General features: G+C 33.2%; 1 protein-coding gene across 1 annotated transcript; it reads left to right on the top strand.

Moving 5' to 3' along the window:
* Window positions 1–3284: 3284 nt before the first annotated feature.
* On the top strand, window positions 3285–10517 carry LOC107770761 (histone deacetylase 19-like). The gene is made up of 8 exons (XM_016590095.2): window positions 3285–3414; window positions 4204–4761; window positions 6103–6543; window positions 7213–7443; window positions 8168–8235; window positions 8356–8413; window positions 10171–10239; window positions 10323–10517. The coding sequence occupies exons 2-8, from the start codon at window positions 4234–4236 to the stop codon at window positions 10422–10424; spliced, it is 1497 nt and encodes a 498-aa protein (XP_016445581.1). The 5' UTR covers window positions 3285–3414; window positions 4204–4233; the 3' UTR covers window positions 10425–10517.
* The last annotated feature ends 5630 nt before the right edge of the window (window positions 10518–16147 follow it).

The following is a 16147-nucleotide window of genomic DNA, read 5'->3' as shown; positions in this document are numbered from 1 at the left end:
GCACGTAAATTGAAAAGGATAAAAATGAGATTTTTAAGGCTTAAGAGTGCATAATCGAATTCTAAAACATAATATAATCTTTTGGGTTATCACAGTGGAAGAAGAAACTTGGTCTAAATAAATGGATGCAAGAGTATCCCAAGCTTCTTTGGATGTTTCGCAATCATAGTTAAGCAATGTGTCAAGAACACAAGGGGAAAGAGTCACATTAATCCAACTAAATGCGATAGTGTCACATTGAATCATCAATTAAAGGAAGAAGATTGTGGCTTTTCAAAATAATAATAATGACTTTCTTCCAGATGAGATAATTTGAATATGTTAATTCAATAGGTACGAACCCCTTGATGTTGGAAATAGTAGGAGGGGAAATGGGAAGACCAAGATTGGTTTGAAGAGTTGCAACGGAAGGAAGAGTTGTAGCAGAGGTGAAGAAGGAGAGGAGGAACTCATCGTAGTTTGTCAAAAAAATGGCTCTGATACCAAGATAAAATATGTATATGTAAATTTATAGTTGAAGTACAACATATGTAAGATCTCATATAGATAGGTACAAATATACTCGATAAGTACACTAATTTTAAATTATACTAATTATCCTAACATTACTTGCCGACAGTGTGAAGGAGATTCAAAGAAAAAGACTTTGAGATGCAAAAGAAGAGAACCTCACAAACAACTTGTTGAGTGTTTTCACTTAATTTATAAGTATATATTTTTTCCTAGATGCATTGAATGACAAGTTGTACTATCAACTCAAAGAACCCAAAAAGTAAATTTCCTAGAACGACTTACAAATCATGAACTGTACGATATTTATAGTACCGCTTCAGTAAGCTCTTGTTTAATTTTATTTGATTAAATTTATGAATGTTTCCGTTTAAAGGAATTTGCAAACATCCAATTTCATCACTCTACAATAAAATTAACTCAATGTTTATATTTTTTTTAAGCTAATATACCATTAGGTTGCTAGGCCGGATGCCAAGTGACTATTTTATTAATATCAATATCAAAATCAATTTATGCAGCTAATAACTCAAGGTTTATGTATGATCTGCAATACCATAATTTATGTAGCCAAACGCAAATACATACATACATACATGAATAAACAACAGTAACTGAGATCTAGGAAGGGTAGGATATATGCCGACCTTACTCATACCATGTGTGAGATATACATAAATGAATAAATTTAAAAAATATAAAAAATGTGAATACAAAGTACAAACGCGAAAGATGTAGCATCAGTAAAAGAGTTTTGAGTGAATAAGTTAAAACCCTCCTATATTATCACCATTTTTCGAGTTTCATATCTAAACGATTAGATGTAACTGTTACCTTTGACTATAACTCCCTTAGATTAAAATCTCCGGTTGAATATGGTACTACGTATTTAGAATAACTTGTTAATAAGTGTGAAAATTAAGAAAATCTTAAAAATTAGTCCAACTGGTCGTTCCCATCGGGGGTTCCTGTAAACACTCAACAGTTTAGGTATGAAACTCGTGAAATGGCAATAATTTAGGTGAATTTTAACCTATTCACTCAAATTTTTGTTCTATGTGTACTGCTAGTTGGAATTCCTTGGAGGAATTTTTGATGCGTAATATTTATGTAGCGGGTCTTATTCCTCCTGGGGTTATTTTAATATGAGGTCATAGTAGTTTAGGATGGTTCCGTGAATAATAAAAATTTGGGTGTGAAACTCGCAAAATAGTGATTGTTTAAGGGGTTTTCACATATTTACTCTTTTAACTTTTATAGACTGAAATATGAATTATTGAAATTTATTTATCACTATCCGACTAAATTATGTAGGACAAAGATATAGACATATCTTGGGACCCTTCTCTATTATTTCAGTGAACTTTCTGCAGGGGTTGTAATTGACAGAAGTGGCTAAACACAAGGAACATGATTTGGAGCTTAAAGAATGGAGAAGTGGATATATAGCTGCACTTACTGAAGTGGAAGCTGCAAATTTATCTAGATGGGATTTGCGAAATGTTGCTGACGGGCACATTTTCTTGGTACAACTATATAATTTCATTTGTTCAATTCTTTATACAATGTAATACAAAATATGGAAATATTTATACAATCATGTGTCTTATTATCTAATTACAGTAAGTTTCCTGATAAATATTACTTCCTATGTCCTAGTGTGTCGCAAAAAGAATGTCTTTTTTAAAATTTAGAAATAACTTAACTTTAAACTTTTAACTTTAACCTTAAGAGATGATTTCCTGCCACATAAACTTCTATGACTTCTTTAAGGAAGTTTTAATAGTTTTTATTTTTCCCTCAAACTCTCTGCCTAATCAAACATCACCACATAATTGGGGACAAAGAAAGTAGTAATAGATAATCCGATAAAAATGGTAATTAACATGCTATCACAAGTTAAAATTTATTGAATAGAAATCTTTACTCTATCAATATATATAACTTAAATTATTTCTTAAAATATCCTATGAAGCGGTAAGTTATCTCTATTGCTACTTCAAATTGGATTTCCCTGTCGTGATACTGCTTAGCTTCATCCTACGGTTATCAAAGTAGTATGAGATGAACTGACTCATCAATTCTTGATTAAATATATATCAGACAGGCTAAACTGTGTGAAGAACAATGAAAATAGCAATCATTTGGTCATGAGAATGGTTCATGGAAATAGCACAGTGGCCATTTAGACAAAATAGAGACAAATCTGTATCTAGATTGTATGGTTGTAGATCACTTTTTTCCTTTTTTGTATTTCACTCTTCCAAATTAAATGACGAAAACAACAATGTAATATGAGTTTGACATATTTTTCGCTTTTCTGCATAATTAATTATGTTAGTTCACAGGAAGAAAGTCTTAAAACAATTAGTGTAACCTACTGAAGTCAACAACAATTTAGGTAAGGATATAATACAATAATGTCAAATTCTAACATAATAATAGTAGGTTCCACTACAACTTAAGACTAGGAACACATGATAAGTTTATAACCACATTCAACAATAAAATTTTACGTTAATTGCATCACTCATTATATGTCAAGTTTGTTAATGACTCATTATTTCTAATATTAGAATGTGTAGTTTAAAAAAATAGAATAATAAAATAAATAATAAATAAAATATAGTAAGTAATTACATGAAATCACGAGAAGTAAAGATAGAGAAATAAAAGATAAATGATGTACAAAGATTGAGAAAACAATTAGTCTGTCAGTACACAACTTTGAAAAAAATATAAACTAATTTTTCCTTAATTTTGCATTTTAGGAATATAATATATCACTTTATTGCATCACTAGCCCTTTATTCATTTCTTTTGAAGACACAAAATATTCACATCTGGCTTTACACAACGGTAGCGATCTCTAGAGTGGCCGCACCTTCTCCTTTTCACTTCCAGGTTCGCTCTTCTTCTCCCTCCCCCTACCCCCCCCCCCCCCGGTTTTCGGATCTGCTCTTGCTCCGTTAGAAACAAAATTACGACAACTGAGTAAGGAAAAAGAGAAAAAAGTAAAAGAAGTTCGTTTAAATGCTTTTACTTGTGTTTTGATTGTACAATTTTTTTGAGGAAATAGGTTAGCTGAAGACCATTTTGTCTATTGGGTATTTGAGCTAAAATTTGGTCTTGGCCATGATTGGTTATTTGGCTTTTGCATTTTGCCAAATAAAGTAAAAGCATATTTTTTTAATTTATGTTGGAAAATTTGATATAGTAAAAACAGTGTTAATGGTTTTTTTCTGAATCTTGCTGCTTGTATGTTTCTATTGAACTTTAAGTACTCTAACAACAGCTTAATCCCTTAGTGTGTACGCATACCTTACCAAATTTATATTTTTTACTTTCTATTTTTGGTGGGTTTGGGGGTGGGTTGGGGGGGGGGTGTTTCATGTTTGCATATTTTTGAAGCTTATTGTTGGCTAATTTCAAACTAGTTTGGGATTGAGGCGAAGAAGTTGTATTATGTTCAGTCTTCAGCATTTGCCTACAGTGGTGTCTACTTCTGTTCTCTTTGGGTGTCCATATTAAATGATGCCTTATTCATTAAATTTTTATACTCTTTATTCTAAACGAAAAGATCTAAATCTAGGGATTTACGTCAACCTCCTTGCCTGGTTGTCAATCTGTCTTGAGATTTAACTTTCTATTGCTGATTTTTCCTCTTTCCTTTGCTTTCGAGTTCTGTTATAGGTTTAGCCTTACTGGTTTATAGCTTGGGCAATGGATACCGGAGGAAACTCCTTACCATCTGGTGCAGATGGTAAGAAGAGAAAAGTGAGTTATTTCTATGATCCTGAAGTTGGCAATTACTATTACGGACAAGGCCACCCAATGAAGCCACATAGAATTCGTATGACACATGCTCTTCTTGCCCACTATGGTCTATTACAACATATGAATGTTCTGAAGCCAAATCCCGCTAGAGATAAGGATCTCTGCCGGTTTCATGCTGATGATTATGTTGCTTTCTTGAGAAGCATAACCCCAGAGACACAGCAGGATCAGCTGAGGCAGCTGAAGAGGTTCAACGTCGGGGAAGACTGTCCAGTTTTTGATGGTCTTTATTCCTTCTGTCAAACCTATGCCGGGGGTTCTGTTGGTGGGGCAGTTAAGTTAAACCATGGACACTGTGATATTGCCGTAAATTGGGCTGGTGGATTACATCATGCCAAGAAATGTGAAGCATCTGGTTTCTGCTATGTGAACGACATTGTGCTTGCCATTTTGGAGCTACTTAAAGTCCACGAGGTTTGCTTCATTATTGTCTGTCCTTAATCACTTTTGGAATTGAGGTTGTTTGAGTGATTTAAATTTCATGTTTTTCACATTTTCTCACTGTTCATTTATTTTTTACACATCAACATCTTGTCAACAAGCTATGTTGCAGGATTGTGATAAACAGCTACCAAGCATCCATGACAAGGCTATGTTATCAAGTAGTCTTCAGGAAATTACTTTCAAGTAAAATAACAAGTCTCAATAAGTCTCATTGGCTTAGGTATCCCTCCGTCGGATTATGAACCAGGAATTTATGAAATGGAGGGATTCGTGAAGTCATCCTTTAATCTTGTTGCTTGAAAACAGCCTATGTATAAATATGCTGGTTGTATCCATTTTATAATTGCATGTAAGGAGATAAAATTATATTTTCAAAATGATCGTCCCATTTACTAAGAGATGACCCCAAAAGAGAATTTCAACGTTTACACCTTATCCTCATAATGACAGTAAACGCAAGATGAGGCAATGCACCAAGTATACTCTCATTTTAGCTTTACCTGGTTCTACGTATATAATAACACTATACAGAGGATTAGATTGCTAACAGAGTTCCATTCTGTCATCTAATTCTATTCTCTCTTTAGTTGAAATATTCATTGAAATTTGCTTCTTTATTGCTAAGTGGAGTACTAATTATATTGACAACGATTAGTTTCTTGAAAGCGTTTTTAATTTTTCGTTGCTCAGCTATCAAATTATTTCTGGATGGTAGTCTCCATAAGCTAGAGATACATAAAATATACAAGTTCTAGTCTAGACCTCCTTGCTGATTGCTTTGGCGTATAAAGGACTTATTCACAAATCTACTTACACAACAAATAAAAGATGTACCACTGACAATGGTTTCAGTTTCTTGCCCATCTGAAAGTTCTATCTCTGATGAAACTTCACATGGGGAGACAGACTTATTGGTTCAAAGCGAGGTGTTTACTGTCCCCGAAATTTCCTGGTATGATAGGAAGGGGCAGAAAATAAATTTATGTCCTACAGTCAAGGATTGGATAAATTTATGTGCTATGTTGAGGGTCTGCAAATCCTACACTGTTGCATCCTAACAAATGAGGGAAATGACATTAACCTCTCATCTCTTACATTTCACTCTTCCTTCCATTTCAGTTTAACACCACTATAATATGGTGCTAGTAGCTTTATAATTATCAATGAAACGACAGGATGTTATTAGCTTTACAATTATTAACTAAACGTGAATACACATGCATGCATCCAACACATTAACAAGCACATTTACGTTCCTAAGCTGTATAAGTTTTCCATTGCTAATTTGTCTTGTTTATGTTATTGTTGCAGAGAGTTTTGTATGTGGATATTGATATCCATCACGGTGATGGCGTGGAGGAGGCTTTTTATACCACAGATAGGGTCATGACAGTTTCCTTTCATAAATTTGGAGATTACTTTCCCGGTACAGGGGATGTACGTGATATTGGATTTGGAAAGGGAAAATACTACTCTCTTAATGTTCCACTAGATGATGGAATTGATGATGAGAGCTATCAGTCCCTCTTTAAGCCAATAATGGGCAAAGTGATGGAAGTTTTCAAGCCTGGTGCAGTGGTCTTACAATGCGGTGCAGATTCCTTGTCTGGGGATAGGCTAGGCTGCTTTAATCTCTCTATTAAAGGACATGCAGAATGTGTCAAATACATGAGGTCTTTCAATGTGCCTCTGCTGTTGCTTGGTGGAGGTGGCTACACAATACGTAATGTTGCTCGTTGCTGGTGTTACGAAGTAAGCAAGTCATTTACACTATCAATTTGTGTGTACATCTGCAAACGCTGATTGAATTAGGCTGATTTTCTTCTTTCATATGGCATTTTGAAGTTCAAATTGAATATGTTTTGAAACAAAGTAACCTACCAAAAAGGGAAAAATGAATGTTATTATTTAAATCAAACATTATTGTGAATTGAATTGAAAATGCATGTTGTTTGGTAGTAGAATTGGGTAGCGTGTGTGTGTGTGGGGGGGGGGGTATTCTTTTAGTTTTTTTTTAACTATAGAAGGTTAAAAAAGAGACTACTGCGAAAATGTTGTAACAATGTGCACACAAAAAAGGAGGGAGGGAGGGAAATGTTATAAAATAGAATATTTTATAACATGTGCCAAGTGGACTTTTGGATCACTCTAACTCTACCTCCTGCCCAAAACATGCACACACGAAACAAAAAAGATATTTTTGGGGGTTTGTGGGGGGGGGGGGGGGTAGGGGAGGTGTGAAGGACTTATAAGGTGCTAGAAAACAGATGGCCTGACCATGTAATGGAAAATATCATATTCTAGGATACCTGGGAACCCTATTGAACCTTTTCTTTAAAAGAATAATCTGAACAGTTGATTGTACATTGTAATGCTTGTAATTTTCTTATGTTTATGAATCGTACTTCTGTGTTTGAGCAGACAGGAGTTGCATTAGGTATAGAGCTTGAAGATAAGATGCCGCAACATGAATATTATGAATACTTTGGTCCAGATTATACCCTGCATGTTGCTCCAAGTAACATGGAGAACAAAAATTCTCGTCAGATTTTAGAAGATATAAGATCAAAGCTGCTTGATAATCTTTCGACACTTCAGCATGCCCCGAGTGTACAGTTCCAGGAACGACCACCAGATACCGAATTACCTGAGGTTTGCTTTCATTTCCACAGCATTGCTCCCTTTCAAGGTCTCAAGTTCGAAACCCACTGGGTGCAAACAATTTTTGAGGGCCATCGGACTGGGTAAAACCTGAATTAACCGTGGTGCACTTGTGGGAAACTCCTTGCCGAGGGCCTGTGCACCCCCGGGATTAGTCGGGTCTCAAAGAGACTCGGACACCCGGTGCAAAATCAAAAAAAGAATTACCAGTTTCTACTAGGTGTTTGAGTTTCAGTAGCCAAGACTAGTCTCCTTAAACCACACTGATAATTTAAGACAAGAGTATTTGATCCAAGCTGCTCGTTGTTTCCATATTTTCCACTCTTTACATTACTTACCTTATAAAAAGAAATCCACTTTCTACATTTAGCAATTTATGTACCACTTTGAGACATGCAAATATAAACCTGCACTATGTATGATAAGCTTTCATTCTGCTGTTGATAAGAATATTGGTCGATTTTGCCCCTGGGCTTTGGTTCAATGGTAAGTATGCAACCCGTGATGTGTGGGCTAAGCGCACATCACGTGTTCAAACCCTACCGCGGACAAAGCCTGGTATTTAAGTTGAGAGTAAGGTAGAGGGCTGGACCCATACTCCCGAGGATTTTGAACTTGTGCGCCAACTCGACTTAGACTAGAAGATTTCTCTGATACCAAAAAAAATGTTTGATTTTTCCATTGGAAGATGTTAATAACTTTCTGCAACACTCAGGCTGATGAAGATCAGGAGGATGCAGATTCAAGATGGGATCCTGATTCTGACACAAATGATGAAGACCGGTACTTTTACTTTTCTATTTTATTCATCTTGATGGAGATATGTTTGTTCTTCAACCTGCATCCTGTTATCTTGCTTATTATGAAAATGGTGATTCATTAAACCATGTTACTTTCATACAGCAAGCCCATTCCTAGCAGAGTGAGGAGGGAAAATGTTGAACCTGAAGGAAAAGGCGCGGTATGCATCAGCCTTTACTTTGTATTTGAAACAAGATTTAGATGTGATCATCCTTTTTGTGATACATGCGAGTGACTCAGTTTGGTGTCTGTTTTTCTGTATAGGCATTGATTTAGCTTCTTTTTTTCTTCTTGATTTCTGATGAGCTACAGATTATCTCCTTGATGTTGATGGATTCCCGCTTTAGATACTCTAATAAAACAAACTGCTACTTGTGGCTAGGCATGCTGTTCATTTTTGAGTTTGCATTATTCCCCTCAAGTCAATATCATCTTGAAGTATAGTGGGAACACTTCTAATCATTTTTTTTTGGGGGGGGAGGGGGGGGGGTTGGCGGTGGTGTAAGTCACTACATTTGAGGTTGGGGGTTACATGTAGTGCCTTCTTATGAAGAGAGGACTCAGGACTTCTTTTTGGCGGGCTTTAAGCATGAGAAAGTTTTGTTTTGTGTTCAACTATATACTTTTTCTCTGATGTTATTTCTGTCAAAATGAAGGATGATCAATTACAGTACCTTTTTTGAGTAAGGTAACAATATTATATGTCATTAGCAGAAGGATAGTGCTAAGAGGAAAACATAATTACAAGACAAAAGAGCAAAATGGCCTTGTACATCTTTACAAGGTTCCTATGGTGTCCTGATGATCAAACACTTTTAGTGATGGAAGCTTGAAATGAGTTCATCAAATACTTTACATGCTCCTTTAGCTATTACAGGGTATTAGTTTTGGCTCAAAAACCTTTTTCATTTGAGGTTGGGGGTTACATGTAGTGCCTTCTTATGAAGAGAGGACTCAGGACTTCTTTTTGGCGGGCTTTAAGCATGAGAAAGTTTTGTTTTGTGTTCAACTATATACTTTTTCTCTGATGTTATTTCTGTCAAAATGAAGGATGATCAATTACAGTACCTTTTTTGAGTAAGGTAACAATATTATATGTCATTAGCAGAAGGATAGTGCTAAGAGGAAAACATAATTACAAGACAAAAGAGCAAAATGGCCTTGTACATCTTTACAAGGTTCCTATGGTGTCCTGATGATCAAACACTTTTAGTGATGGAAGCTTGAAATGAGTTCATCAAATACTTTACATGCTCCTTTAGCTATTACAGGGTATTAGTTTTGGCTCAAAAACCTTTTTCATGGTGCTATTGTCTTTTCCTTATTTTGTATTGATTGTAGATTTTATTTTATTGGCGAAGAAAGATTTTTGGTAGTTTTCTAACGATTCTAATCGCCGTTAATTGGTTAGAACTGGTTGTTCACTTGGAAACTTAAAGCTTTACAAGCAACTCCTTAGTCAAAAGTAGTCCAAGATCTTGTTTAAGTTGATGTTTTTAGTTTTTCTATTTTTTCAATAAGTTGCTAGCTTTGCTATTCTTTCAGTTTTCTGGACAACTTTGTAGGAGAAATTAGCAGCTTGGCGCCCAATTTCTGTAGTAGTCTTTACCAGTTCTTGAAGACGCTCCACTTCTGAAATTCCTCTTCTTTCAATTACATTTTCTTCCCACTTAGGTCATTCTTAACCTTCAAATTATGATCCTCACATCTCATGAAACGTTGATATCCGTTCTGCTGTGAGTCTGTAGCACTCTTGACATTTTGCAGCACTGATTCAAAAATCCTTGTTAATCTGTGAAAATTAAAGATCTTAAATGAGATGTCTACTCTCATTCCTACTTAATCCTTGTCGATCATTTTTTACTGAAACCATATGGAGCTGCAATACTAATACATTGTTTTCATTCAAATTATCAGGAAGATATGAAAACAGAGGAGCGTCTAAGAGAAGTAGAATCGACATTTGCAGAATCAACAAGCTTGAAGGTTTAGAGTATTATCTGTGCATTTATAAATGGAAAATAAGTTGCACAGTCTTAACAATTTTCTCATTGAATGTGTTTTATCAGGGTGGCAATTCAGGTTCTGTAATGATAGATGGAGGACAGATTAAAATGGAACAAGGAAGCTCTAACAAGCCTTTTGATCAGCCAGCTGATACTAATTCTTGATTGAACTTTGTCATCTTTTGAGCTCTATTGTAGTGTATGATCTTCAAATTATACAATTGAGTCTATTTATCATGCACACTATTTTGGAGATAAGGTATGATCCATTCCCTCCCCCCCCCCCCCCACACACACACACACACACACACAAAAAAAAAAAAAAAAAAAAAAAAAAAAAAAGACTGGGCATCTTTCTGCCGTATAACTTAAGGGGAAAAAAATCAATTTTATGATGCTTAAGAACACAAAAGTGTTGTGAATTAGCACTGGAGATTTGTTGACAATATTTAATCAAGTCATTTGCTTCCTCCTATTCTTTTTATTTGGACATTTTTAAGACTAGCTTGTTAATATTTTTAGTTTTTTGGTCAAATAAAGACTGATTTGAATTCACATTCTTTGTGGCTGGTGGCTTTGGTTGTTCATTCTTTTGATATAAGAGCGTATGACGCTACAGAAAAAAAAAGGACAAGAATAATTGTATTAGTAGTAGCTTAAGGTGAGAATTAAAGTAGAGCAAAATTCATTTATAGCCACTCGGGCTTATAACATCCGGTAGCCACAAAATGACCCCATACCAGTCATAGCCTAAAAACAATGGAATTTAAGAGAAGCAGGCTGCTATATAACTCAATTCAGCACTAAAAGCTTAATCGATCAAATAATTAGAGATCATAGAGATATATTGAAAGACTTATGTTAAAATTGATATACTATTAACATATAATATTGGTTTAAATAAAGAAAATCAAGGAATCAATTGCTTGGACCCCATGGCAAAACCATTCACCTCCACAAATATGAGAAACACTACTCTGAATCTTGATAAGTGTTTAACAGACCAAACTAATTTCTTTATACAAAGATATGCAGGCCACTTCCCTCAATTCTTTCTAAGCAACAACTGGATCAAAATAGAAAAATTGACCTATTATAAGTATTGAGCTAAGCTCATCAATCAGCATATCTCTTTCAATACTTAGCTAACATAAATAAAATTTATCCCTTTTTCTATTTTCTATTTCACTTTAGTCCTTGCACCTAAAAAAAAAAAGTTGGAGAGCAAAATTGGAAAGAGAGCTTATCGATGATTGTTCTAATTGTAATTATCTTTTTGAATTGTAGAAGTTTTATGATTGTTCTTTTTTAGATAACTATGCATAACATTGAAATATATATTAAATAGACTGTCACTACACAATTTATATACAATACACTGTTACTATACAAAATATATACAAAATAGACTGTCACTGTACAATTTATATATAATAGACTGTCACTATACAAAAAATATACTAAATAGACTGTCATTATACAAAATATATACAAAATAGACTGTCACTATACAAAATATATACTAAATAGACTGTCACTATACAATTTATATGCAATAGACTCACTATACAATTTATATATAATAGACTGTCACTATGCAAAAAATATACAAAATAGACTATCACTATACAATTTATATACAATAGACTGTCACTATACAAAATATATATAAAATAGACTATCACTATACAAGAAATATATAAAATAGATTGTCACTATACAAAAAATATACAAAATAGATTGTCGCTATACAAAAAATATACAAAATAGATTGTCGCTATATAATTTATAGATAGTAATATTTTGGGTTATTAGATGTAATACGTTTGGGCCGGAGGGACATTTCGTGTCAATGGGGAAATCGTGAGCTATTAAAATTTTGAGGCGCTATACAGAGTCATTTTCTCATTAAAGTGTCTGTGCATATGATTAACTTTCTACATGCTGCTTATTGATTTGTCAAAGTTGGGCTTAAAGCAAGAAAATGTAGTCAATTGGATCAACTTGGGCCCGCCTAATCATTTGGCAACCTGCATATTTAAAAATTGCATGGGCGCCCTATTGCATGGGCGCCCTATTTGGACGCCTCCATTTAATCTATACCTATATTTTTAAAATTATTTAACCTATACCCTAATTTTGACAACTGCGACGACCGGAATAATCGTCTTTTCGGCTGCCGTCGACGTTTTATTAATTTCATCACGGTGACGCCGACATAAAGAAAACTCCATACCACATATATATATATAGAACATCAACTGAAGTTTGGGAATATTAACAGAATCAACATCAACTGAAGTTTCACAAACTTTGGAGAAACAATATTAACAGAATCAACATCAACACAAAATCTTAACTCCAAAGTCTCAAGCATTGGCAGAATAAGATCGTTTTCGTCTAATCCTACATGACCGTTAAAGTTCAGAATGTTCTAGCTGAAGACTAACAAGTTTGGGAAACTAAAGTTTATTGCACTACAAACTAAACAACTTCAGACATTAATTTGTCTGAACTTTTGGAAGTTTACATTACGAACCGAAGAATTTCAGACTAATTTATCTGAAGTTTACACTACAAACTGAAAAATTTCAGACTAATTTGTCTGAAGTTTGCTCTACAAACTGAAAAACTTCAAACTAATTGTCTGAAGTTTGAAAGTTTGCACTACGAATTGAAAAATTTCAGACTAATTTATCTGAAATTTGTACTACAAACTGAAAAATTTGTTTGAAGTTTGCACTACGAACTGAAATTGTTTTGATTGCTTTTGCAAGTCAGGCCAAACTTTAGACGAAAATATCTTAAGTTTTACTTTGATAATGTCACACTTCAGCCAAAAAATTCTGAAGTTCAAACTTCAGACATAAATTCTTGCTACTTCAGGCCCCGTATGTCTGAAGTTACCCGAGCAAATTTTTTTGCAAAGCGGGTATAAGTTAAATTGTGGCTCAAAAACTGGGTATAGATGCAAATCTCTTTATTTAGTTAGTCGACCGAAACTAATTGTATTCACTAGTCAAAAAATATATGAAATATGTATATTATGTGAATATGAGATATAATGTGTATTTTTATATATAATATACATATATACAAAATTATTTATATTTTATCGGTTATTATTTTGAAGAACGGCTAAAAATATACATTTCTTAGTCATTTTTATTTCACCACTTCGATACTGTAATGTAGTTCTTTCTTCAACCTTATCTCACGTGACACTTTATTTTTGTGTTAATTTTATCAAACACAATCTGATTACGGTAGTACGGTGTTCTTTCAGAAAGTGTTAATAAACTTAATTCTTTCCACCAAATACAACTAGAGGAAAAGCGTTTTTCTTTTATTATTGAGCTACTTTAGAAGTGCTTTTCAGTTTTTGCAAAGAAAAATTCAATTATTTCAATTTTTTGTCGCCTGTATTTCAAATAAACACCAACAATATTTAATGGTATTGTGCCCCGAGCCAAATTTATGCTCAAGCCTAGTAGTATCTATTTTTTTAAAGGCAACGGATATTTAATAAACAATCAAATCGAATCAGAGTTGCATCAGGGAAATATCCCTGTTCTCTAAATGAGAAGTATAAAAAAAAGAATAAAAGTTAAACATGAAGGATAGAAATTCCAAAGTTAACTTGTAATTACAATAATTATGCCTCTCTCAAACAAGTTAGGGTTGTTTATTTAACTTTTTACTATCTATGTTGTTTCTGTTATACTCATTTTAGCGCAAGATTATTTTTAAAATTTTATTATTCTCGACTTAAAATTTTCTATATTTTTTATTAGTATATTAACTAGTAGTAATTCAGGCAACAAAAAAGAAAAAGAAAACCTTGTGGAATGAAAAAAGTTGCAATTAAATGATAACGCCACCAATAAAAAGGGAAAATTTTTCTTTAGGTTTTCCCTTCACCAAATTAGTATGGATTACATTCCTAATCTACCAAATACTTTCATTTTTGATTGGCAAACTTTGACTAGAAGCATGTGATTTTTCAGAGATTTTCAACAACGTGAAAAGACAAGCTTAAAAACATCTTGAAAATGTTACAATCCACACGAACATTTTTCGTTCATTTTCATGAAATAAAAGGATCGACTTTTCTTATATCTTCTCTTTTTTCTTTTTTCTTTTTTCCAAAAACCTTTACATCAAACATAAAGCTGGCAAATCAAATTGGTAAACTGAAAAAAGATGAAAGAAAGTATAGGGTTAGGACCAATAAAGCTTAAGCAAATGATAGTGTGATTTGACTAACAAAATTATGCAAAAGTAAGTGTCTTGAAAAGTAGTGTTAAGCATATGGAATTACAGCTGCAAATTTGTAATGAAGACTTTTATATGAATTGTCAATGAAACGCGTAATCGTAATCATAATTTGCATCGCATGTCACGGCTTTTTTTTTTTTGGTTTAACTATTAACAAATACACTAAGGGTAAATTTAAACAAAAAGTTAACAAAAGTAAATATAGGCTATTTTCAGTGTAGACCTCTCGAAAAAATAAAGGTATTCTTGAGTACTTTTTTAATGGTAGGAGTAAATTTAAATAAAAAATATGACGAAGGGTAAATATAGATTATTTTCAATATTACATGGGTAAATTTGACCTTTTTCCCAACAAAAATATATATCAACCTTTTTATTTAGAATTTACAGTCAGTGAATTAAATTAACTGCATTTTAAAAAAAAAAACAGAAGTAATTGAAATGTATGTAAGGGTGTATGTGACACCCTAGGCGAATCTTATATCGACAAAACACCGAAGAAATGTTAGGTATATAAATAAATAAACCTTATACTATAGTAACACGTTTTAAAGTCGTGCGGGTCTAGGCTTAAAGTGTGAACAATAGTGCACTGGGCTGTTACAGTTCTAGAAAAGAATCCAATCGTTTTCTGAAAAACAACTAACATTGATGTTTTGTGTTTTTATATATGAAACCAATTGAAACAAAATAGGAAACGGAGTACAACAAAATTATGTTTTCCACTTCAAAAATAGTGGATTTCACGTTAGCGGAAACATGTTTATAAACGAATCGTTCAAAATTATAATCTAATTAAACACTCATAAAAGGAAACAAAAATAAGACTAAAATATATCCATGACATAATAAACATAAAGCAGAATCATTTCTGGTCCAAATTATTTCCTCTTTTATAGATTATCTAAGATAAAAAGAGAGTGAGAGCTTTAGCTACGGCTTTTTTTTACCCAGTATCCAAATGGAAAACATTGTAAAAAGTAATCTTTTTCTTTAAAAAAAGTGCAAAAAAGTGAATTGCAGCTCCCTTTTTAACTATAAAACAAATTCATGATTGCGCATTGATACTATTTTAATCATAAAATGGACTTATCCTCTTTATATCATTTTCAATTATCAATTACTTGCCTATTTTCCAAGTTGCATTGTATAGCCAAAGACATACTTAAATTGACTTAACTTACAAACAACTTTTTAATAATTTGGTTGACTTTTACGTAAGAAAAGGAAAAAATGATGGTGATAAAAGTGAAATTGTTGACCCCGGAGAAAATGTTAATAGAATGAATGACAGAATTATTTAAGAAAAAAAAGAATAGATTCTTGTCCCTTCGGGTGCAAATATGTCGAGAAATATATGGATTTAATGGCTGTTTTTGACGATTAGAAATTCTACTTAAAATGGAATTATTCCTTTTTATTGTTCTTACGAGTGCAAAATTACTTGCAAAATTGATAGATGAATGGAATTGGACTTTTGTTTTCCACTTTTCCTTCGATCTATATAAGGAATATTGTGTCTTCGCCAAATGTAAAGAGATTTCGAGAACTGAAACATATGTAATTCATCAAAATAATTACTACTACATTGTGTCCTAAAGATATAATAT

Source organism: Nicotiana tabacum, chromosome 14, assembly GCF_000715075.1.
Source record: "Nicotiana tabacum cultivar K326 chromosome 14, ASM71507v2, whole genome shotgun sequence".
NCBI classification, from domain to species: domain Eukaryota; kingdom Viridiplantae; phylum Streptophyta; class Magnoliopsida; order Solanales; family Solanaceae; genus Nicotiana; species Nicotiana tabacum.
The sequence above is the reverse complement of the archived record's forward strand: the minus strand, read 5'-3'. Positions and strand labels throughout refer to the sequence as shown.